A 23934-nucleotide genomic window follows, 5' to 3' on the forward strand; every position below is an offset into this window, starting at 1 on the left:
GCTAAGTAACATTATACCGTGGTATTGTATTTCAAAATAGGTATAAATTGCATCGTCTTCAAACGCTTGGGTTTTTTCCCATTACCGTTAGATACGCAATAAATTAACCACCCACTTAAAATATTTGTTTGTTTTTCCACAGCATGCCTGTGATCAACCTGCATCACAGCCACATTACTGCGATTACCGTTTATTATAAACGAAACCGTTCGAATATCTGCCAACATTTCATCAGATTAAAAATGTTTTATATATGAGAAAATGACCCACAAACCCTTTCTCCCCTACTCTATAGATAATCTATACTAATACATTCATATTCATGTACACAACTTTGTATGATCCATATCATTTGAACAGGCTTGGGTAAATATATTCAACTGATTTATTTGGATGTTTAAATTCTCATTAACCTTGTTGGCATTGCAGTATTTTTAATCTCTACAAGGAATAATACCACAGCAGACAGATGGTTATTTTACTGATGCAAACATTTCAATTCCATCCATCAGCCTCTGACTCATCTTTACACCAAGACACAATCCATTAAAAAAGATGAAGTACTTGGCCAACCTGAGCTACAAGCAGATAAATGAGAAGAGCAACATGAGGGTGAAACATATTTAGCAATTTGGTAGCATTGAAAAATGAACAGAAAGAACAGTAAAAGGAACGCTGTTGAACAAGTGTATTATTTGAAGTGAGAAGCTGCTAAAAGTCTATTTTGGAGGAGGCCATACAATCAATGTGTTCAACAGGGGAAATTGATTGGGGGAAAAGTGACAGGAAATATGTCCAACCCTCACAGGAAAGGCATGAGTTAGTGGCAGATGTTGTCCAAAATCAGTCATCCCTCTACATTTGGAACACAAAGGCAAAAAAAGTGCATAACAAAACAAACAATTTTTCATTTTCATATGGGCTCAAAATCAATTCACTGGCGGTCATTGATGACAACAGACATCCGATCCATTATAATGGTTTTAACCCCAGTTAAAAAGGATTGGGCATCAATCTCCGTCAATGATTAAGAACAAGATCTATACATAGAGTACTATGTAGTTTATATATAGGCGCTATATATGTAAACATATACGTAGTTCAACTTTTGACAGGCAATAAAAAAAGAGAAAAGAAAGAACTAATTAATAGACTTCTTGGGATGCTGAGCTTAGCCAACATCACACATTACTAAGCATCAACTAATCCAGTTATGTTTCCGACGAGGCCGCCATCCCGTTCGACAAATTGACAGCTGCTGAGTGCCAGAGGAGGGCGCAATTCTCCTCTTGAGTGATGTTTGGACACCGAGTTTGTCAAGAGTGAGGTGGGGTAGACGTGGGGGAGAGGGCCCACAAATCAGTGAGTGTCTTCTTAATATGTGAGGGATGGAAATGAAGGGAGGAAGACTTGCAGGGAAAGCTTTTCCCTGGGCGCGAGCTGCGGGTGACCAATCCGCCGAAAGCCGAGAGGAGACGTTCCCGACCGGCCTTCAGCAGCTGCAGGTTTCTGCTGAGGCCTTCGCTCGGTCATGCCGATCCAGTTTTATGGGCTCTGGGAAGTCATTATACGGCTCCACCTCACTCTCCTACGAGAGAACGATTAGAAAAAAGGGTCAACTTAAACAAAAATAATGAGCGGCAGGAAGCATTGAAGTGCAAAAGCAGTCAACCTGCTCCCCCTCACCTGTTTGAGGGCGTTACGTGCGATTGTCTGGAATGCCTGCTCCACATTAATGGCTTCTTTGGCACTGGTCTCAAAGTACGGAATATTGTTCTTACTCTGACACCAGGCCTGTGCCCGTTTGGTGGTTACCTATAAGTCAAGAAAAAGAAACATTCAGGTGACGGAGGCACATTTTTGCGAATTAAAAAAATAAACTACAGAATCATGGGATAAAAGACAGCCTTTGTCATTTTACAAAATTGTTTCAAAGAATGTAGGCGTTGAAAAAAAATACCCTGAAAGACAGTAGAACTTGTAGGCCTGAAATGCTGACAGGATGTTCACCAAAAAAAAAAACGCTTTCATAACAATGGCGTGGGAATGCAAAGCGTATGAGAAGGGCCACATTTGTGTGGACAAACATAAAGCCCAAACTTCTAATCAGGGATAAAAATCATCGATCAATGGTAGGGTTTGGAACACCTGACTAGCGGATCACCTTTGTTTTTGTAAGAACTTTTCATGCACGGTCATGTGAAAACTGGGTCATGCATCTGTGTTGGCTAGTGTATTTAAGTACCAGTCACACTGAAGGTGAGAAACTGTTTGCGTTAAAGGGAGTAGTCGGTAAAGCCGATATTAGGATGTGAAGTTTAACACTCAAGACACAATTCTCCCACCCCTTTGTCCTCGAGTGTTCACCGAGGCGTACATTACTCCAGTTATCTAAACAACACCCCTTGTGGGGCCAATAATATATTACACCCACATGCCATGCAAAACATACATTAGAGTTAGTACAGAAAACGAGGCAGAAACCGACTTCATCCTACCTGTCTGTTTTCCAAGTCGATCTTGTTGCCGAGCACTACAAAAGGGAAGTTCTCGGGGTCTCGGGGGCTGGCCTGGATCAGGAACTCATCTCTCCAGCTGTCCAATGTCTTGAAGGTGTTGGGTGCAGTCACGTCGAACACCAGAACGCAGCAGTCGGCTCCACGGTAGAAGGCCACGCCTAGCGATTGGAACCTTTCCTGGCCTGCCGTATCCCAGATCTGATGTTCGAACGGACACAAACAATTCAATAAATTGTGACTTCTACCCAAAGGGTGGGGAAGACAAGTCAATGTTTGTTTTTGAGTATGTGGTGGAGCAGACCTGCATGGTAACAAGCCGATCATCCACCATCACCTCCTTGGTAAGGAAGTCTGCGCCTATTGTAGCCTTGTATTGGTTACTGAATTTCTTGTTCACATACTGGTTCATGAGGGAGGTCTTTCCAACACTGAAAACAGTAAGAGAATCACATCCAGTGTTTAGCATAACTTCAAATATAAACGGGGGTTTATGTAACGGCAAATTATGAAAATGTCATTAAATATGGCCTGCACAAGAAGCTAAACTCAGCCTACTCTGTTGCACTTCCTAGTTTCAACAAATAAATGACAAAATAAAAGTCCAACTCACCCAGAATCTCCCAGGATGATGACCTTCAACAGAACTTTCTTCCTGGAGGTCATACTTCAAATATCTACATAAAACAAACAAAAAACTAAGTATTCTTGCCATGCTCTACGCCTGGGGAGGATGTATTACAATTCCAGCTGTGTGACACTCGGTACATTTGGGTTGAAAAGAAAAGCAGTCATGTGCTTTGTAAGAACAAATCACGAGGAACACATCACTCCTCCTTCGCCCTCAAAGTCACACTTTACTACTTCATGTAACGTTACTGTCTGTGTGTATCAATTACAATGGTATTCAAAGATTTGTGGGAAATTATTTTTGATAGTGCGTAAAGCTGCCTAACCATCGCTAAAACTAACAAAAATCTATCATGGCGAGGAGTCCTGAAACACAGTCGTTGTGTAAGAAATGACAGTTATGCATTGGGCAAGCCGTGCGTTTAACTCTGGGGGAAGGGAGGGGGACATATAGAACAAAGTCAGCCATTTTAGTTAAGTCTGATGGACTTTTTTTTCAATTTAGGAATTTGCCTCACATTCCTAGCCAGCAGTTAATCTACACTCCAATAGAAGAATATTGACTGTTCTTTTTTATAGTGGCACCTAGATAGCAGTTCAAATAGCTGAATAAAGATTCAGGGTCTTTTTATCAAAAGATTTATCTTTTCACATATATGCTCTGCTGATTAAAGTCTGGCTTTCAAACGTGCTCTTTGCCACATCCGACATCAGCAAATCAGGAGAGTGAGCGTCAAAAAAAGAGACGCTTGACTGTGTTGAGAATAGAAAACTGGTGCCTGCATCCATTTCAACACACTGGTCACAAAAAAAGACAAAAAATAAATGTTATATTATTTTGATTATTTAAAGATTATGTATTTTTTTAGTTGATCAAGTAGAATTGGCAAATTATTGTACAGATCAATCTAGTATAAAATGGCTGGTAGGGAATATTATACTCATGCATATGCATTCATCTTATAGTGCCCTTCATTTCTTTCAAAGTAACATTTTCTGTTGTTGTTCAGTGCTTTAAATTATTTAATTACATTGTATATTGGACTTTTACTGAAAAATTATAAAATACTATACAGATATTACAGAACACGGGCAAAATAACAGATGAATCTTGGACAAACAAATTGGCTCAAATATTTCAATCTGCTTCGTAGCTGGAGGACAAGCTTTGCCTGTGACTGTCTCGCAGCATGTGATCTTTGAGCCTACATTATCAAACATTGCAAGAATCTGATGTAAACAGCCATTTCAGAGTACTATCAAATTTAAGCAGTAAGTCAACTATCAACCCTTACACGAGCTGAAATAACAAAAATGACAGCGGAGTGGCACAGTTCTGAACAACCAAAACATGATCGTTACCAGGTGTTGTCCCTGAGATTGTGTAACTTTACATGTCATCCCCTACATTGAGTAATCAGCATGTATCGACGTGACCCGTGAGTCACAGCTCGGTATAAAAAAGGCATGCACAGGAAAAACAAGTAGGCTCGAAATAGAGCCACGCATATTTTTAAACATCTGTTTACGAATCGATGTGTTTACAAAGTAGTCAAACTGGTGTTTCCTTGTTCCAATCCCTTCCGTTCCTCGTAACATTTTAAGAATATTCCACTTGGCCGTGTAGTCTTCCTCCCTTGATGAAGTGGGGCCCAGAAGAGCTCCAAAACGGGCTTGATGAGGCCAAACAGCTCCTCTTTTGCGTTAATTCCAAGATGGCCATGAAAATTATTTTGATACATTTCACAATTGTTAAATGAGAACACTTACTTTTTGGTTGGGACCACTGAATGTGTCTTCCGGCCGGCTTTGACGCGAAGGCTAACAAGCTAGCTGTTGTTGATTGCCGTCAGCTAACTGGGCGGTACGTTCGCTCGCTGGCAGCTAATTTCTTACCGTTTTTATTGCGACTGGATTCACTAATGTTGTCGAGAAAAGATAAATGTATCATAAAATGAAGCGGCAAGTACTCGTCACTTGTTAAATTTGGCACTTTGTTAAAATGTTAGCCTAGCAGCTAGCTAAATACGCGCTCCCTTCTTGGCTCTTCTCCTTTCACTTCCTTCTCTGAAACCACGTCCACATGAGCGTCACTGACAATGACGTAGAGTTTTTTTTTATACACCCCAATGTTGTTTATCGATAGACAGATAAACATTTTCTACTTGTCCAATCACGAGATAAGTAAATCATATTTTTTAACAACCAGATGTATGAAAAATCAACAATAAAACTAAAATTGTATGAATTGAATGTTTTTATTGTCATTATACATGTAGTATAAAGAGATTTAAAGTTTCACCACAAAGTGCACAAATAACAACAACAAACAAACAGACAAATAAATAATCAATAAATAATAACAATAAATAATCAATTTATAAGTAATTAATAAATAAGTAGGCACATAATAGATTGTCAACAACATAAATAAGTAGCAAGTGCAAAAATATCAACAACAAACAAACGAACAGATAAATAATAAATACTTTATCAATAAATAAGTAATAAATACATACAATTCCATGCACTACGTCACTTTTCACCCAGATGAGACAGTAGGATTGTACGAAATATTTGTATTCTATTCAAGCATGATTTAAACTATGACTTTTTAATTTACGCTGCAAATAGAACAAGTATTTTCTTCTGCCACTTTGCAGATGCAATTATTGCTTGCGTCTGCAGGAATGTTTTAGACTGTGTTCATTGTGCTACCTTGAATTTTGAAGGCAGAATTATAAGATTGTTGATGAATACAGATGATTTGGAATTTGCTCAGATTTGATGAAAAACCAAACAGATGTTACCATCTACCGCATGGTGGCAGTGCCCATTTACATTAATGTACTATACTACGTAGTTCCATTCCTGGGAGTGATTTTTCTACATTTGTAAATATGTAAAACAAAGTACTATATGAGTTGAATGATACATTTTGGCTGGAGAGGGACCTTCATCTCAATGAGAAAAAAGGAACAATTAAAAGATCCTTCCTAACTCTATCAAGCCTTCTAATGCCTGATTGAGTTTTATTTTTCTCCCCAAATAAAAAAAAAGTTATTTATATATTGATGGACATGTCAAATCATGTTGTGTTGCTGTATCTGTGACGCCAGGTCCAGTATTCTGATAATCAAGGAGAATAATTGGTCCAGTGGAACTCCTCTTCAATTAATAATCTGATTAAAAAAGGAGTTTGAATATGTTGGTGCAGGTATTGTAGATGTCTTAGGGAATATTTTTGTTGGATGATGTGAGAATTCACACCCTTCACTTCCTCCAACTGTGTGTCACTAGTATTTTACACTATTATTTGCACATTTTAGTGGTGGTCCTTGTAGGCTGTTAGGTTCTCCTGCCTTTCCTCGCCTCTTGAAAGCTTTCTTTTTGACTCGGAACTCCAATTGTCAACACAAACACTGTGACACAAAAGAAGGCGATTGACAAGATGGCACAAAAGGCTAAACTAATACAGCCACATTCTTGAAGCATCTGCTTCATTTAGCCGTTCTCAGTATCGATGGTCATCACAAAAACAAGACAGGACAAGATATGCCCCTGAATGTGGTCACTTAAAAGAAATTACTTTCAACATTCGATATATTACTGTAGTGACAAGTTACTGTCTATTTGTGTCAAACCGTACCCAACGTCTGTAAATGTTATCGTGTACTGACAACTGTTTGGGATACTTGTGTGTGACGGTGACTGATTTACTGAGATGAACATTCTGCGGGTGTGTGTTGTGATCAGGGGGTGGGATCATTAGTCTGACTACAAAGAGTGCTGCAGTTATCTAGGAATCTGAGTCAAAGCAGAACAACAGCAGGAGTGACCACAACTGAAATGCACGTAGCAGAAGAACCAGAAAATTACCAGGGATGACGGAATTGATGGTATCAAATGTAACAAGAGTGGACGTTTGCAGAAAGCAAGAACAACACGACAGATATCTCCAAGTTGGACAAACATTACTTTTGGGCTCCTAGAGAACATCTCCATCTGCTCATGCGTTTCTCCCTATCTGGCTGGACTTCATATAGACCTCTGAGAAGTGTGTTTGCGTGTGTTAATTGGGAGTGTGAATGGCTCAGCCAATTTTAGCGGCATTCACAATGAGCTGTCAGTCTCTCCATCCAGACGGCTGCCTATTGTTAACGACTGAGGGGGCTTGGAGCGTTCTGATTAAAACACAAAATAAATCATTGCATGCACATATACACTATCAGAACATTCAGATATAGTAAATGAGGACTTAGGCAACACTTTTATTGACATATACACTATCAGAACAGTCAGATATAGTAAATGAGGACTTAGGCAACACTTTCATTGACAGCATTAAAATGGCCAAAATGTTTCCCTGGCTCCTTTCATCAATTCATGCACACTTTTCCACAGCTATATGCAGTACTGCTGCCATTTTGGAACTTGGCAAGCCAGCCTGACTTTTGCTATGTACAAGATGCTGTTAATGGAAAATCAGATTGGACATCTATCTTATAAGTCACTTCCAGTGGTAAAAAAAAGTGTAGGCCAACTATGCCTTTTCCATGCCACTGCACACTTGAATGAGAGCACAAAAGGGAGGAAAGTCACATCTTTGAGCTTCTGCAGTCAACAGTACAGATTGGAAAAATGTTCTGCCCTCTAGTGGCTCATGAGCATACCACAGAATAATACTGGTGTAGTGATGATAAACAGGCATTGGTTAGTCCTGCTTTTTCCAATTCATCCTCTTGTCCATCTGATCGAATTTGAGTTCCTTTAGAATTTTAGACACTGCAAACTATGGACAACCTTTGATAATGGCTGTAATAATAGATCTTACAATGAGCAATGCATGACATACTAGTGTTCTCATGTCAACAGTGATGTGCCGTTAATTGTCGTCTATCATCTCTCGTTATGTCCTTCCAGGGTTTTTATTGAGTGCCTGCTGGTTTTTTGTTGGTTCTCTCGTTTTTTTAAAAATCTTCCCACCTTTTCATTGTTCACCTGTTATTTTGGGTTGCCGTTAGATATTAATCATTTCTCCTATCATCTCCTCTTATCCTTTCTTTATCCATCAGTCTTGTTGACAAGGGAGGAACAGTGGCTCACAGTTGTGTCACCACAGTATCCTGGCACAGTGTCTGGAGTGGGGTGATAATGGTGTTGTTGCGTGCTGTGAGGGGTACCAACATGTTCAGTTGCCCCAGAGCCGGAAGCCCATGCTGGGCAGCGGTTAGCTTGCACATCCCTCTGAGAAACTCTGGGCTCCCCTAAGGGAAGTTCCCCCCCGTGACTTGTGTCATTCAATAATGGCTTGATAACCGAAAGAGATATCAGAGTCAAAACGGAGACCTTCCGCATCTTCACATCGCTGATGGCCTAGTCTGAACCAACTGCCAATGACCTCTGTGCCCCCTGGAGCAGAGCGTTGGCACAAAGTGTCTTCTGCCAGTGTCCTTTAAAGAACAAACCTCTTTTATTTGAGAATATGGAAGAACGCACATTCAGGGTACAAGATTACAAAAAAAAACCTCTGTTACGACCTGAAGAAATGATTATAAAGTGATTCTTGTTATCTAAGCAACAGTATTGTCTCGGATAGAAACTCAACCTCCCGCAGATTTCCTGGCATTTTTGCGTGCTCTCAGTCTTTTTGCCAGCTCTTTACTGACTATGTATACACAAAATAATATATTTTGTGATAGCTTTTGAAATTGAGACTTTACGTCAAATTCTCAGGTTTCCATATGTATTCAACTAATAGGAGTGGAGAAGAGCAGATAATTCAAGGATTAAATCAAAGTATGGATATTTGATTGGATAATGACATTTGGAGAACAGAGGCCTCCAGTTTTCCAAACCAGCTCTCAGAGGGCCCAAAAACATCCCATCACGGCTGATTTTGCAGAAAGAAAACGCCCAATAGAACAGCAGATGGCAGTAGTGTGCCATCTAAATAGAATGGGAACATTTCTGAACTGCATACTCTTGACACTAATTTGTCCCTGATATGACTCTATGGTGCAAAATTGTTGTCAATGTAAAAGGTGTAAAAAAGTGCACTAAAACAACCTAACCAACAGAAAGTAGTTAGGCATCATTCCAAAGGTATAAATGTGATAACTACAATTAAAAAGGCAAAAAGAAATGAGTCTTGGCCAGTGTGTCACTTTTTCTATAGTTTATCTCGATACCGTCAAATGTAATTTACCTTTGAGTCTCTTGATTTCACATGTTTATTGTACAATAATTCACATACTGTCATTTCAAGAATGAAGAGAAATTCATATTGTAGTGTCATTTTTAAACACAGGGGGCACCCTACTTAGAGTCAAATGTCAAAAGGTCAATGCGTAAAAAGTGGCAACCATTGAAGGACTTTAAAGATGGATATCACAAAATTGTATATGGTAATGTGAATTGTATCTTGTCTAAAATGTTACTAGTTTGAATAGCAGTGCATCCTTATTAGAAGAAATTAAACCTGACCCACACTGTAGGATAAATAAATGATTGCACTAAGTGGCCATTTTGGTAGTGGAGAGAATCTTGTATGGTTTAGTGTGAATTTAGGATGATACGGTTGCTCATTTGTTCTGTCGGAGGCAAGACAGTAGGGGGAGGGCGGGGGGGTTTGCGTAGGCAAGGCCAAAGATGCAGGAAATGGGAGCAGGCGAAGTTTCAAAAAGGTGTGCGAGTGGAAGAGGCCGTTAGAGGCCTCCCTCCCCTGACCACAGGGCCAAGAGGGGGGGGGGCAGCTTTTACCTGCTTGCATGAGATCTCCAGGGCTGCACAGCAACCAAGGCAGCGTTCCGTTTGAAACCGGAATTCAAATGAACAAGTGTATCCTGATGTGGTGAAGGCTTGGGGGGAGTGGGGGTAAGGCAGCGAGGGTGAGCACAGATGGCACCGCATTGCAGGCTTCACTCCACCTCATGTCAATTCTATATTTGCACGTGGCAGAAGATGTTGAATGGAGCATGCGGGGTACTAAAAGTAGAAATGTGTCAGGTCTGAAATTATTAATATACAGTAGTGTATAAATATATTTTTCAGTTCTATTTCATTCATATGGACTTGTGATCTGCATTTTTTCCCGTCAGGTGATGGCACACGCCCATGAGACTCTTACTTCTACATTACCCAGACTACATAATAAATAAACAATTTAAAAGAGCTTTATTGAAAATTGACTGATACTCTCAGGGGGTTTATTTGTTCAAGGAGGCATTTATTTATTTAACAATATTTTGAGTATTGAAGATTATTGTTTTGGCTGTGTGAGACTGCATAACTTTCTAAAAGCCAGAAAACAATTTACCAGCACGGTTAGTATATGCATCAATAAATGTTTAGTGGAAAAATACCCATATTTGGTTCTTATGCTGAGTGCAAATGGCTCTCCGCTAACCCGTAAGCTACCTCTGTAATCATAATTATTATTTGTTTAGACTCTTCTGCATGCATTCTGTGTTTTTATTACCCCACCAAACCCTTCAAAATTCAAATATCAAACAATCCAGCTACTGGGGAAAAGGAAAGTACATTCATTTAAGATGAATAGTAACTGAAACTATGAAACTAAACTCAGCTGTCTGGTTCTTAGCTGACATAATGAGACCTAAAGCACCTACGCACTCACAAAACACAGTGGCATGCATACACACACATGCACTCAGTATTCCCACAGGAAAAGAATTAGACAAAATAAAGGTGCAAAGTCTGAAATTGGTGAATAGACTTTGAGGTTGAGGTTGGTGGGGAAGAGAGTTGTTTTGAATTCTTCAACTCCCCAGTGGGCGTTGACTGACAGGTTGTTAGTGACAAGGTGGTGTAAACGCCAAGTTCCTGCTAGTTTTAGGCCAGAAAGTCAAGCATTAAAGCTTCAGGCCAATTAGTCATTACAGATCATTTTCAAAACACATAGAGTGATGGAGAACACTGAAAATTTCCCACAAAACTTTGATTTATTTAAACACAACATCAGGTTTAATCACACAATAAAATACGGTACAGTGTAAAGTTGCTTTTGTAGGTACATTTGTTTAAATAGAGAAAATTAGATTAACACTATTCAACGTCACCGGTCAAATTCACTACTTCCATCATGAATTGATCTCTGTACATATGTGGAATGTCATGAATGTACTTTGTTATAGTGGCTTGTTTGTGGTTTATTTTAGATTAACTGTGTGTTTTTAACATGCATTCCCATGTAAGATGATTCTGAATAAGTTAGTTGGGAGTCAAACGTTTACAGCATGAGTAAATCATCTTGAGTTAGTACGAAGAAAAAACAATTGAAGGAAGATGTCATAAAGAGGAGGAAAAAAAATGTAAAGAATTAGCTATGCAATATGATAATTTTGATTCCAGGATTCCAAGGCTGTCTGTAGTTTCTCTGCACAATTTTGACGGGACTATCTTTTCTCCTCTAGGTGGCGTTCCCCACTAGATTATCCCGACATGGCCTTTTTAAGCATCCACATTTTTTTTAAATTGTCCTTTTCTTTCGTTTTACTGTTGTTTTGTTTGTAAACTGGATAAATTCCTCCATAATGAAATTTCTGTCCATTAAATAGCTTTTTAAAAGGTCACATTAAAAGTGCAATTCACTGATCTTTATTTTGAAATACGACCATGATTGGGTGGCCACGCCTGCGACTTATATAATGACAAGAAAAAGCATTCAATTCGACTTTTAAACTAAAGTCTAATTGGAGACTTTCTGATAGAGACATCCACATTAAGATGATCAAGATGTCTGCTGAAAATCTTGATTGGCATCGTGCACGTAAGGTTTCACGTGTCTGCAGGTTGTGTGATCCAATCTGCACTGGCATGTTTTAGGTCAAGACACAACATGGGTGAATGTGCACCTATGGCATGCACACGCGTGCAGTACATTACATTTTCAGACTGTGTGAAGAGATTGGAAAAGAGATCAAACCAAGTCATGGCGTCATGAAGAATAAATCCACAGGATGCTGTTTTGTTATTGTTATGAGTGCACATGTCAGCAAAGGTCATCTTGCAGAGTTTAAATAAGGGGGGGAATGTGAAACGCTATGTCACTGAAATGAGGAATAGTCCTGACTGGCTTGACTTTACGTTTGACCTTTGAGGGAAGGAGAACTAATCCTTGAATATAATGAGACTGTAAGATAGGGAAAATGAGTGCAGCGTTATCTGCGTTACCCTGGAGACCTGAAGCAGCAGCACCCCGGGCTGCTACAGTTGCCAATTTATTAAAGCATCCATGCTTGTATGTATGGGTTGGAAAATATTTTTCTAGTCAGTCCCCCAAGCAATCTCCTTCACAGTCCACGGAGCAAATCGTCAAGTTTGGGTCAAGATTTATTTATTTTATTTAAAATATCATTTAGATTGATTTGCTCTCATAATATAGAATATTCTGTACTAATTCCACAGAATTATGGGAGCAAATCAATTTAAATTTAACAAGGGTGGTGAACAAGTTAGACACAGAGCCAAAATGTGAAACTGCGAGAGTTAAAAAGCCACACCTTACGTCAGAAGCAGCATAAAACAAGCCAATGTGGCAAGTTATTTTTTAAATATAATTTATTATTTGTTCTTAATGGGCCCTGAAGAATTTCAGTGTGTTTTAAGAGAGAATAAAAATAAGATAAACTTGAAATGAGGCAAATACAATACATACAAAATATGATCAGATCGCATTCATTTTGGCCGGGAGCCACATGCGGCTTGAGAGCCGTGTGTTTGCAAGCCCTGGAATAGAATTATTATATCGCATATAAAACGTGGAGGAAAAAATCGTCAGCAATCTTCAGTATTAAGTGGCTAAGACCTCACAGCCTGTTTTGCAAAAGACCGGTTTAATCTTAATACATTTATGCGGTTCAAAATTTCTATCTGCGCAGATTTCAACTCGGTAATATTTAAATATATTTCCCGAGCAGCCTGCGTGGAAGCTACTGTGTCTATTTAGCCCTTATCCAGTAAAATCCGACATGAAAGAAATAATATTCGTGATGCCACAACAAAGAAGCGGAACCTCAGATGGTTGACATAGATAACCTAAAAAAAATAAAAATAAAGGGCGCAAAAAGAACCCCAGTGCATACCATAAAAAGACTTTGCACATGCAATGCCTTAAATGAGTAAATAAAAAGCTTGACACGCTTCTCTCTCCTTGCATCTATCGGTGTGTCTATCTATCAATCATCCGAGCAGATCTGGACCAGCAAATGATGCATTCCCTGCATTAGATGTATTTGTTGTGCCAATTTGAAAAGGCGGCGATAATCTGGGCGCGAGAGATAAGGAATACCATTTATTCTGCGCCACTTGGGAGCCTATTTCCCGGGCCGATCAACCCCCCCATTCTCCGCGACACCTCCAGCAGCCCGCTGATAACGATTAGGCTATTTATTATCTTCACAAAGAACAAAGATTAGCCTGCCGATGAAAAATTACCCCGGGATGGGTTGGAATCAGAGGGACCCAAGATCCGAACCACATTGCATTTCTATCGTGGCTTTTCCACTTAACGGAGCGCGCAATGCGGAAAATTAATAACTATAAGGAAAATAACAGTAATATCAAGCTTTTAAAATCTATCCTACAACAATAAAATAATTTAAAAATATATTTTATCATTTTTTTCTTCTAATTCTAGGCCAAAGCCACTTCCGTTTCATTGCATAATAAGATTGTCAGTGTTGAGCTCTCTCCTTTCTGCTTGGATCGTGAGGGGGGAGAAAAGGAGCCGTAAAAAGAAGAGGAGGGATTGAATTAATGTCAAATCCTAAAATGGAAGTGGATGTTTGTCGCCGATAAGGTTTTATCGCCAGGCCGGATCAAAAGGGCTCACACGAGAAGCATGTGTCTGTTCACATTATCATGCTGATGAGCTTTAATACGACATACCGCGAGCAACTCTGCACACTTTCTTACGTTTACGTCAGTCTTTTTCCATATCAGTAAATGGCAAGTCTTCATATTATAAATAAAAGCTAATAAATTAGAAAGAGGGAACGTATCACCAGTGTTGGAAAATGTCTTATTTTTGCTTATGGACAAGCTTTCGACTAGTTTTTGGTCATATATATGCATATTATATATATATATATATATATATATATATATATATATATATATATATATATATATATATATATATATATATATATATTGAGCTAAATATTATAATTTTAGCAGTGGAAGTAAACTACTCAAACTGACCAAGTCATGTTCCTTCTATGGTGTGTTTGAATGGGGATGTCGTATTTGGATAGCCTAATCTCATCTAATATGATTTAATCGATGGAGTGAGGTTGAGTTTGCCCACTGGCGTTTCCTCAGAAAGATTTGATGTATCATAAAAATACGTCACAGATGAAATATAATTTCCTCGAGTTCATTGGCTGGGCAACTCACGTCTGTGTAGATTTTCTTCTCTATGCATCTCTATTGGTTTTCTTGTTGTTGGGGTTGGAGGGGTGAGGGCATCCTGTCCTGAAACATTTGGTATTTTTCCCCCTTTCCCTCTGATGCAATGACGTCAGTTCACGGCGTCAAGCAGGCGGCAGTATGATCTTCCAGGGCTGCACGCGCTCCCTCGACAATTATTGGCCGTCAATCATGTTAGGAGGACTACACATAGGCAACACAAAACAACGTGAGGCACAGCGTGGCTGAAATACGTGCAAATTTCCATTTTTGGCTGCATGTTTACTAGCAATTTCCCAAATTTAAACAGCTATGAAAATAGTAATAATAATAATACTAAATAAATACTAATACTAAAAATAATGGATGAGTGGTTAGTCCCTTGGCCTCACAGTTCTGGGATGCAAGGTTCGATTCCAGGTCGGTCCTCGCTGTGTGGAGTTTTCATGTTCTCCGAGGCTTGCATGGATTTTCTCCAGGTACTCAGGTTTCCTCCCACATGCATGGTAGGCTGGTTGAAAACTCGAGGGTTCGCTCCCACTGTGAGGAGTTTGCAGGTTCGCCACGATCTTGCGTGGGTTTTCTCCGGGTACTCCGGTTTCCTCCCACATCCCAAAAACATGCATGGTAGGCTGGTTGAATATACTCTAAATTGCCCCTAGGTGGTTGTCCTTTGTCTCCTTGTGTCCTGCGATTGGCTGACCACTGATTCAGGGTGTCCACCGCCTGTTGCCCGAAGTCAGCTGGGATTAGGCTCCAGCACCCTCCGTGACCCTTGTGGGGATAAGCGGTTGAGAAATTGAATGAATGGATGAACAATAAAATCTTGGAAATGAAGATTCCACATTCTTTTATGGGGTTAAATAGCCACTAATGGATGCATCAAAATGAATGATTGAATGAATGAACGAATGAATGCATGAATGAATGCATGAATGAATGCATGAATGAATGAAGGAATGAATGAATGAACGACTGAATGAAAGAATGAATGAAAGAATGAATGAATAAATGTATGGAATGAATGAGATGGGTCAACTCTTATCAGACCTCTTAATAATCGAAGATAATCTAAAACAATTTTAGGAGTGTTGTGAGGAAGCCCCGCCTTCTATCCCCAAACTGGGGTTTCATTGGTCGAGAGTAAACCTTGAGTGGTAGCTCCGCCCACAGTTTGACAATGGTGGTGGTTTGCTGTCAAGTAGGCAGGCGCAGTTACGTGTTGCTTCAAGTCCCAGTGGACGGACGGACGGAGTCTTCTCTTGACAAACACCAAACTCGGAGCCGAACAGCAGAACTGCACGCAGACGCAGTACCTGAAGGACGACCATGATATAAGCACACCGCTTTTTTCCACGTGAGTATGCTGCGCTTACCATTTTTTAGTTGGTAAAAATAATATTTTTTTCTTATTTGCTTATTGCAGGTTTGGACTTGGCGTGCAAGAGAGGACTTGATATTTACGCTACATTGCAAATGGGCAATTGTGAAGATTTCTCCTGGAGAAGAGAATAGGGCTCATTTTAATAACAATTTTGCGTGTTTTCCCTTCTTGGATTTATTTGGCTAGCTATTAAAAAAATAATTAAAAGAGCCTAGTGAGCGAACTCCAGAGACGCACGCAGAAGATGGATGTGGCGGCTGATCAGCCCCGCTGGATGCACCCTCACGCGGTGCTGAACAGCCAGCACCCGGACCCTCACCATCCCAGCCTGGGCCACAACTACATGGAGCCTTCGACCCAGCTGCTCCCCCCGGACGAGGTGGATGTCTTCTTTAACCACCTGGACTCTCAGGGAAACCCGTACTACCACAACCCTGCTAGGACCAGAATGTCCTACAGCCCGGCGCACGGTAGGTTTTAACCATAACAACATTTGGAACTTGAAAAAAAAGCTTTGATTTGAAAATTTGCAATAGCTCATCATCTAAGCGCATATCGCATATTGATCAATTTACGTTGAAATGTAATATTTTGCCCCAATTCTCCATCAAGCGGGACTAATATGTTGTGGCCTTAATGTCACCCCCACTTTCTCGCTGTTATAGCTCGCCTCACGGGGACCCAGGTTTGCCGGCCGCATCTTCTTCACAGCCCGGGGATCTCCTGGCTGGACGGCAGCAAAGCGGCTCTGTCGGCGGCCCACCACCACCACAACCCGTGGACCGTGAGTCCCTTCAGCAAGCCGAGCCTGCACCACCCGGGCTCCGCGTCCCCCGGAGGCCTGTCGGCGGTCTACCCGTGCAGCAGCACGTCGAACACGGCCTCCGCAACTTCGCTCACGCCGCCGTCCCACTCTAGCCCGCACCTGTACACTTTCCCCCCGACCCCGCCGAAAGACGTCTCGCCCGATCCGGGGACCGCCTCGCCGAGGATGGACGAAAAGGAATGTATTAAATACCACGTTTCCTTCTCGGAGGGGATGAAGATGGAGGGCTCCAGCCCGATGAGAAGCAGCCTGGCCCCCATGGGTTCTCAGTGCGCCTCCACCCATCACCCCATACCGACGTATCCCACATATTCGCTGCCTTCTGCTCACGAGTACGGCGGCAGTCTATTTCACCCCGGCAGCCTCCTGGGGGCTTCACCCTGCTTCAATGCAAAGAACAAAGGCAAGACACGGTCGTGCACGGGTAAGTTTTCTTGAAACAGCCGGCACCGAATTATGGAAAAATGACAATACTAATAATACTATTATCAACCACAACAACAGCAATAATAATAATAATAATAATAATAATAGAACACATATCTAAAAATTGAATCCCACCTCTTTATATAAGTGAAAATTAAGATCAAGTCACAATTAAATTAAGCAATAACTATATGGGAAACGTGCATTGTATTAAATATTATCAGCATTGAATTGCCATCAATAGGATTTAAAAACATCATTCTAATATGCGGTGTCATCACAGTTGAAATTGTTGCCAAAAGCTGTTGTTATTTGTATTTATCATTTCTAACACTACATTAAATCAATTTGAGAGTCAAATTTGAACAGATTTATTCATTTTAATTCACTCTTGTTTTTCAAGGCTGCCATTTTTGACTTTAAAATTATGTCATATCCTTAATGAGGAAATAATAAGAATAGTTTTTCCTGGAGAAATTAGTAGTTATCAAGCACGAGGCTGCACTCATAGCTCAACACAGTGACAATAATCCTCTTTTGTTAACCGTGACTCTGTAATTACTTCTAAGCTGGCTTCAGCTCAAATGCATCCAATATCCAGCACCACACCACTACTTTCCAAAATCAAGGGAGAAAAATTAGCCTGCATTCAATTAAAACAATATATTGTTGATGGTTATTATTTTATAGTGTTTTAACGTTTTTCATTCATAGTATGTAAAATACATTTTTGAGGATAAAATGTTGACGTGCTATATGTCCATGTAATGTCTTTGATTTATTACAGTCAATATTCATAAATCCTATTTTTTTAAATGTGAAAATATCCATCAATGAATTATTTGTCGCATTCCTTAGAGATATATAATTTTCGCTGCGCGTTTAAGAGAAGATGCAGTTTGTTTTATCATTGTGTTGTCAAATACAGCCCCCCCTCCCAACATATCATATTTTTTGCTGTCAACACAAATCTCAAATGAATGTGCCTGTTTTCTTCAGAGGGCCGAGAATGTGTGAACTGCGGCGCCACATCCACACCTCTGTGGAGACGGGACAGTACAGGACACTACCTGTGCAACGCTTGCGGGCTTTACCACAAGATGAATGGCCAGAACCGACCACTTATCAAGCCCAAACGCAGACTGGTGAGTCCCTGCTGTGTTTATGCCATGTGGGAGTAGTAAATATAAAGTGTTCGGTTGAGCGGGGGGAGGTAAAAGACAATTCCAGGAAAGTTATATTTTCCCAAAGAGTTTCCAGCAATTGTGTCAGTAGTTCACCTCTTGCTCCTCCAGCTCCATATGTCAGCCCAGAGAGACCTTCGTGGTGATTTCTGCTATCATTATTACTACTACTTCTGATACTGTCGCTGATAGCGCTCCACAAAATGATGACCCGGGGAGCCACTTTTAATATGACATCACGATCTGATCTGTGGTTTTCTAAGAAGGCTCATATCGGGGTCTGTGCAGCTTTTGGAAAGGTCAAATATAGCTGTAGTTTATTTGCGAATGGAGGGGTCATGAACACACATTAATAAATAGTGTCCAAAACATAAAGAATAGTTTACAAATTTTACTAGTACTGAAATGTAGAGGAAAACATCCACTAATGAAGTTAGTATGGGACTGAGGATTCAATAAGAAATGTAATACACGTACAATGTATAAAGATCCATATTTGTATGCAGTTCAATTATATTTGAAGTTTTAACAAAAGTGCATTTGCATTTTTAACATTTCATTTTAACACTGATTTTGGTCATTATTACTTATTTAACTAGTGCAATAAATCAAAATTTAATTATTAATTAAATAATTATTTATCTTAAATTTAAGAGCAGTGTACTCATCTTTCTTATATTTACATTACATTTAACCCAACTACACTATAGTATGTTGGCCATTATGGTGGTAATTATCGAAAGTGGAACTTGATTGGTAGTGACAATAAAATATTGATGGAAAAAGCGGGTACCTGTCAAGTTAGAATCATAACAAGTTTAAAATATATCTTATGTAAAAAGTGCATTTTTGAGTGTAAGACCGGTTAAAGTATGACAATGAATTGCAACACCCATTTTTCTTTTGATTAATTATGTGGCTGTATACATGTATAAAGCTTAGTTCTTAGCTTGAATATATTGCACGCACTGTAAATCTATTTTAAAAAAACAGCTTTGTGATTGTTGCAAAATATACGACTTGAATGCATTTAATCAATAATAGCGTATAGAAGCGTATATCAGGGCCGGTTTCAGTATGGCAGCAGTGACTTTTGTCTTCAGTGGCAACAGCCTTTCAGTTGTTTCCTATCCGGATATCTGACCGGTCCAGATAAAGCGGCAGGCCCAGCGTCTGTTTCCTCCTGCGACCTCCTAAATAGACTCAGACCTCATTTTTCGAGTGGTCAAGCACTCCAATGTTATCCGTAGTGAAAAAAACACCATTCAAAACAAATCGAGATGATTAGGAACGTTGTGGAAACACAATGAGCGTTGTGGTTCGGTTTTTCAAAATTTGTACTTCCTTTTTACATGGTGCCGTTCCAACTAATAACCCATAATTATTTTTTTATATAGTCTAGCAAATACGTTAAAAAAGACTAACTCCAGGAATCCAGCTGCAAATGTTTTGTTTGGATTTATTATCAATGAATAGAATTTTTCATAATTTCTATAAAACAGTGGAACCAATGGTAAAGTAACTGATGAATTTTACAATTTCACACATTTTTTAGACGTCAAAGTTTGTTTACTCCAGCAAATCAACATACAAATTGCATTCAAAAGCCCACATTATCATTTTTCAATGAAAAAATTGTCATGAGCTACTGTCGAATTGTCCTCCTTGTCATATGTGTAAGTATTAACGGCGCTCCAACTAATGTTTCCTTACAGTCAGCGGCCAGACGAGCTGGCACCTGTTGCGCTAACTGTCAGACGACCACCACAACGCTCTGGCGGCGCAACGCTAATGGAGATCCAGTGTGCAACGCCTGCGGCCTCTATTACAAGCTGCATAATGTAAGTCTCAGACTGCTGATCGCCAGGTTGAACCCGCACAAAGCCGACAGGGTCCAGTAGTCGGAAAGTGAGCGGGGCAGGTTTCACTGATTGTTGAGGCAAAAGAAACTGCGAGAGGAAAGTGAGAGTGGTTTGACCCACGCACACAGTGCTTGGACTTGAAGCCGCTCTGCCCCTTTGTGCTTTATTGTTTCCATGGTTAGCCTCCTGAGACTCACAATGAGGCGACTGCTATTGAGTAAAACCACAAGGCTGGGATCTTTATGAATAGTATTAAGATGGGCTAAGTCTAAACTCACAATAGCTACTAGGGGTGCATAGGAGCCAAGTGATACTTGTTTAAAAGTAACACTTAGAGTGACGCGGTGAAACGTGTCTAAGCAGGACAATTATGGAAAAAAGGAGCAGGCTGATTGCATCCGCACACCAGGCAATGAGCCCTTCGTACGTCAGACATTTTGTGCAACAGAAAATGTTTTTATAGTCAGACAATGTTTTGTTGCACAATTTATACGACTTCATTATTTTTTATCAGAACTGCAAAGAACATGGTGCACATGCTGTTTTCTTAACAGAATGTGCATGTTTCATTAAATGCCACACTTTCCACAATTTGCTCTCAAAACCACAGTTGCAAAAAAAACCCCTAGTATTTTCTTAAAACACCAACTTTATATTGTATAATTACTATTGGTTCACCCAGGCTACTCCGGTTTCCTTCCACATTCCAAAAACGTGCAGGGTAGGCTGGTTGAACACTCTAAACTGCCCCTATGTATGCGTTTGAGCGTGAATGGTTGTCCATCTCCTTGAGCCCTGGGATTGGCTGGCCACCGATTCAGGGTGTTCCCCCTCTGGTACCCATAGTTAGCTGGAATACTAGACCCGTGCCGTACAGTATTAGCTACTAATAAAAACATGACCCCGTAATAAGCACAATAGTTCAGTCATGTCAGGCTGTATTGCTTGGTGTACAGTGCATCTAAGGAACAATAAAAGCCCATTTTACTTTAAATATTCACCTTGAGTTGTAGTTTACTCTCAGTCTGCTGTATTAAATACATAGCAGTAATATATTTTTAAAAACTGACAACGACAGGATAAGGACCTTCCAAAATAATAATACAATTCCGTGTTGTAACACCATTTCTTAAAGGGACGGAAATCACATTTATTGTGGCTATCCCAGGGTAATCTTGTTTAATAAATTGAAAAAGTACATATCAAAAGTATATAATAGTGGCGAAAAACTGAAGTAAAAGCCAGTATATCCTAAAAGTGGCAAGAGTCTATTTATCGATTCCAGTAGTTTTAGCCAGTATGCCCATCCTTTGACGTCAGTAATACACATTGTCCTATGCAGTTGTGTTCAAATATATTAGTGTTTATGTGTGTGGGTAAAACTGCCGTCACACCAGGGCTGTGCTTGTAAAGCATGTTATTTTTTGTGTGTTTAAACATTACTTTTCGAATATCATAGGTCTAAGAAATTAGCGATTTGCATACTCAGTTACTTTGACAACTGTCTTTCACAGTTCAAGGTCATTTATACTGTGTTTGACCTGGGCATTGATCATTTTAGAGCACATAAAAGTGTGTAAAATAACTTTACACAACTTACACTGTTAACACTTTCACTGTCACGAACATGGCAGGCATGTCCTCAAATGTGACAGATTGGTGGAATGAGGTGTTACCATGACGGAGATGAATATGTTATTTTCCTAAAACAAGCAATTACACCATTACTTTAGCCAAATGATCCTTAACCTGTAATGGTATAAATATTTATAGCAATACAAGTTTCAAGTTCCGAGACCGTTCCGCTCTGATACCGCTAAATATATCAGTAACAAAATACACATTTCCATTACACTACTAAAAGAAATTTTGTAGCTGAAATAGTAAATACCAACTACAAAATGTGTTGTTCATAACTGAACAGAATTGTTGGAGAAATAAAACACCTTCCACAAACATGACTAACCTCTACAAAAATATTGTATTTCTGCCAGGTTCATTTATTTTCTTAACTGTCGCCCATTAGGGCGGATGCCTTTATTTGTATAACCATTTTTCTGGAAAAATATTAAACAATGTGACCAGTTGATTACAAGGGGAGCTGCTTAAAGCAGAATAGAAAAGAACGGTGCAGACTGGGTGGCACAAATCATTCCAATTGCTCTCTTGTGTACTTTGTCTATTGAAAAAGAAAATTTTACTTAAGATATTCTGTATGATCCGATTTAAACTCATCTGGTATCATTGACAAACATGCAATCCATTTAAACTGGGAAGAATGCCAGTCCATTGCAGGCAATGGCATTCTCACTGGGATTTCCTTTATAATAGATTTCCAGAATTAAATCAATCTTTATTTGCAATTTTTTTGGTGAGTTTAAGTGGGCTTGATGGTTCCCTATTTTATGTAGTAATTTAGAAAATTATTATCTACAAGCTACCATTTTTTCCCCTTGAAGTGAAGGGAGGAATCAATGTCTGGAAAGCACACCCAGCAGCAAATTGGGCATATGATCTATTTAGGTCTTGTTTTCCATCCTATTTTAAGGATAGGGCAAATCATTTATTGTATTTTAACCTCAGAACTACACCACTAACAGGACCTCCCTTTTAATTTCACAGGTGAACCGACCCCTGACTATGAAAAAAGAGGGCATACAGACACGAAACAGAAAAATGTCCAGCAAATCCAAGAAGCTCAAGCGAGGCAGTGAGAGCTATGAGGAGTTTACCAAAAGTCTTCATGATAAGAACTCTACCTTCAGCTCCTTGACAGGACACATGTCCATGGGCCACTTGCCACCTTTCAGTCATGCCGGACACATGCTGCCCACTCCCACCCCGATACACCCGTCCTTTGGCCACCCGCACCACTCCAATATGGTGACGGCTATGGGCTGATTGGGGTCACGTTGAACGACGCTATGTAAAGACACGTGAGGCTCTTGTGATTGATTATGCAAATGATATGTTGGAAAAAAATTAGGCCAAGCGATAGGTACTTAAATAGGCAGACAGGTGAACTTCCTGTTGAGAGACTCACACTGACACAGCACAAAATAATACAAATATATGATTGTTCCTAATGGTTTTAAGAGATTGACAACATGCATTTGATTAAGCTTGTGCCGCTATGTTTATAGTAACTGTGAATACTGTAAAGAAAAAGGCAATGAGACTTCATTACATAAACTGCAAATATGCTGGAATTGTTTTTGTGCTAATAGAAAATAACAAAAAAAAATAAGCAAGCAAACAAAAAAAGCTTTATGATTTATCATTTGACACTGTCAATTGTAATTAATGTTATTATAATTATTGTTATTCAGATAATTTATTTTCACTGCTTCAGTCCTTGATAATACTACGGATATTGTTGTCCCTTATGACTATATTTTTAGCTAAACTGCTTTCTTCTGACTTGCTCATCATTTATACTCATGAAATAAAGTGATCAGCTTCAAATGTATCTGATTTTTTGCAACTGCCTATATATTCATATATTTTTATATCATCAAAGACCACATAAAAAAAAAAGATTAGGGATAGGCTCCAGCACCCCCCTAGTGAGGATAAAGCAGTTCAGAAAATGATAAATATATATATATATATAAAAATTTAAAATAATTTCAACAAACATTTGATGAATGTTCAATCAAATTACAAGCATGTA

General features: G+C 39.5%; 2 protein-coding genes across 2 annotated transcripts; one reads left to right on the top strand and one right to left on the bottom strand.

Annotated features, from left to right (window-relative positions):
* Positions 1-371: 371 nt before the first annotated feature.
* On the bottom strand, positions 372-5239 carry LOC144075982 (ras-related protein rab7-like). The gene is made up of 6 exons (XM_077603466.1): positions 4917-5239; positions 3130-3193; positions 2821-2947; positions 2499-2717; positions 1687-1815; positions 372-1588 (listed from the first exon to the last, which is right to left on the bottom strand). The coding sequence occupies exons 2-6, from the start codon at positions 3180-3182 to the stop codon at positions 1493-1495; spliced, it is 624 nt and encodes a 207-aa protein (XP_077459592.1). The 5' UTR covers positions 3183-3193; positions 4917-5239; the 3' UTR covers positions 372-1492.
* Positions 5240-15785: 10546 nt separating this feature from the next.
* Positions 15786-23728, top strand: gata2b (GATA binding protein 2b). Its single transcript, XM_077603318.1, has 6 exons — positions 15786-15936; positions 16006-16433; positions 16629-17213; positions 18215-18360; positions 20115-20240; positions 22884-23728. The coding sequence occupies exons 2-6, from the start codon at positions 16208-16210 to the stop codon at positions 23160-23162; spliced, it is 1362 nt and encodes a 453-aa protein (XP_077459444.1). The 5' UTR covers positions 15786-15936; positions 16006-16207; the 3' UTR covers positions 23163-23728.
* Positions 23729-23934: the final 206 nt, after the last annotated feature.

The sequence above is a fragment of the Stigmatopora argus genome, chromosome 6 (assembly GCF_051989625.1).
Source record: "Stigmatopora argus isolate UIUO_Sarg chromosome 6, RoL_Sarg_1.0, whole genome shotgun sequence".
Classification (NCBI taxonomy): domain Eukaryota; kingdom Metazoa; phylum Chordata; class Actinopteri; order Syngnathiformes; family Syngnathidae; genus Stigmatopora; species Stigmatopora argus.

Coding starts and splice junctions, on each gene's coding strand:
- LOC144075982 (XM_077603466.1), bottom strand. CDS start 3,182: ATGACCTCCAGGAAGAAAGTTCTGTTGAAGGTCATCATCCTGGGAGAT. Junction 2,948..3,129: donor ATCATCCTGGGAGATTCTGG/GTGAGTTGGACT, acceptor TACTGTTTTCAG/TGTTGGAAAGACCTCCCTCA. Junction 2,718..2,820: donor ATCGGCTTGTTACCATGCAG/GTCTGCTCCACC, acceptor TTCGAACATCAG/ATCTGGGATACGGCAGGCCA.
- gata2b (XM_077603318.1), top strand. CDS start 16,208: ATGGATGTGGCGGCTGATCAGCCCCGCTGGATGCACCCTCACGCGGTG. Junction 17,214..18,214: donor CAAGACACGGTCGTGCACGG/GTAAGTTTTCTT, acceptor TGTTTTCTTCAG/AGGGCCGAGAATGTGTGAAC. Junction 20,241..22,883: donor TCTATTACAAGCTGCATAAT/GTAAGTCTCAGA, acceptor TTAATTTCACAG/GTGAACCGACCCCTGACTAT.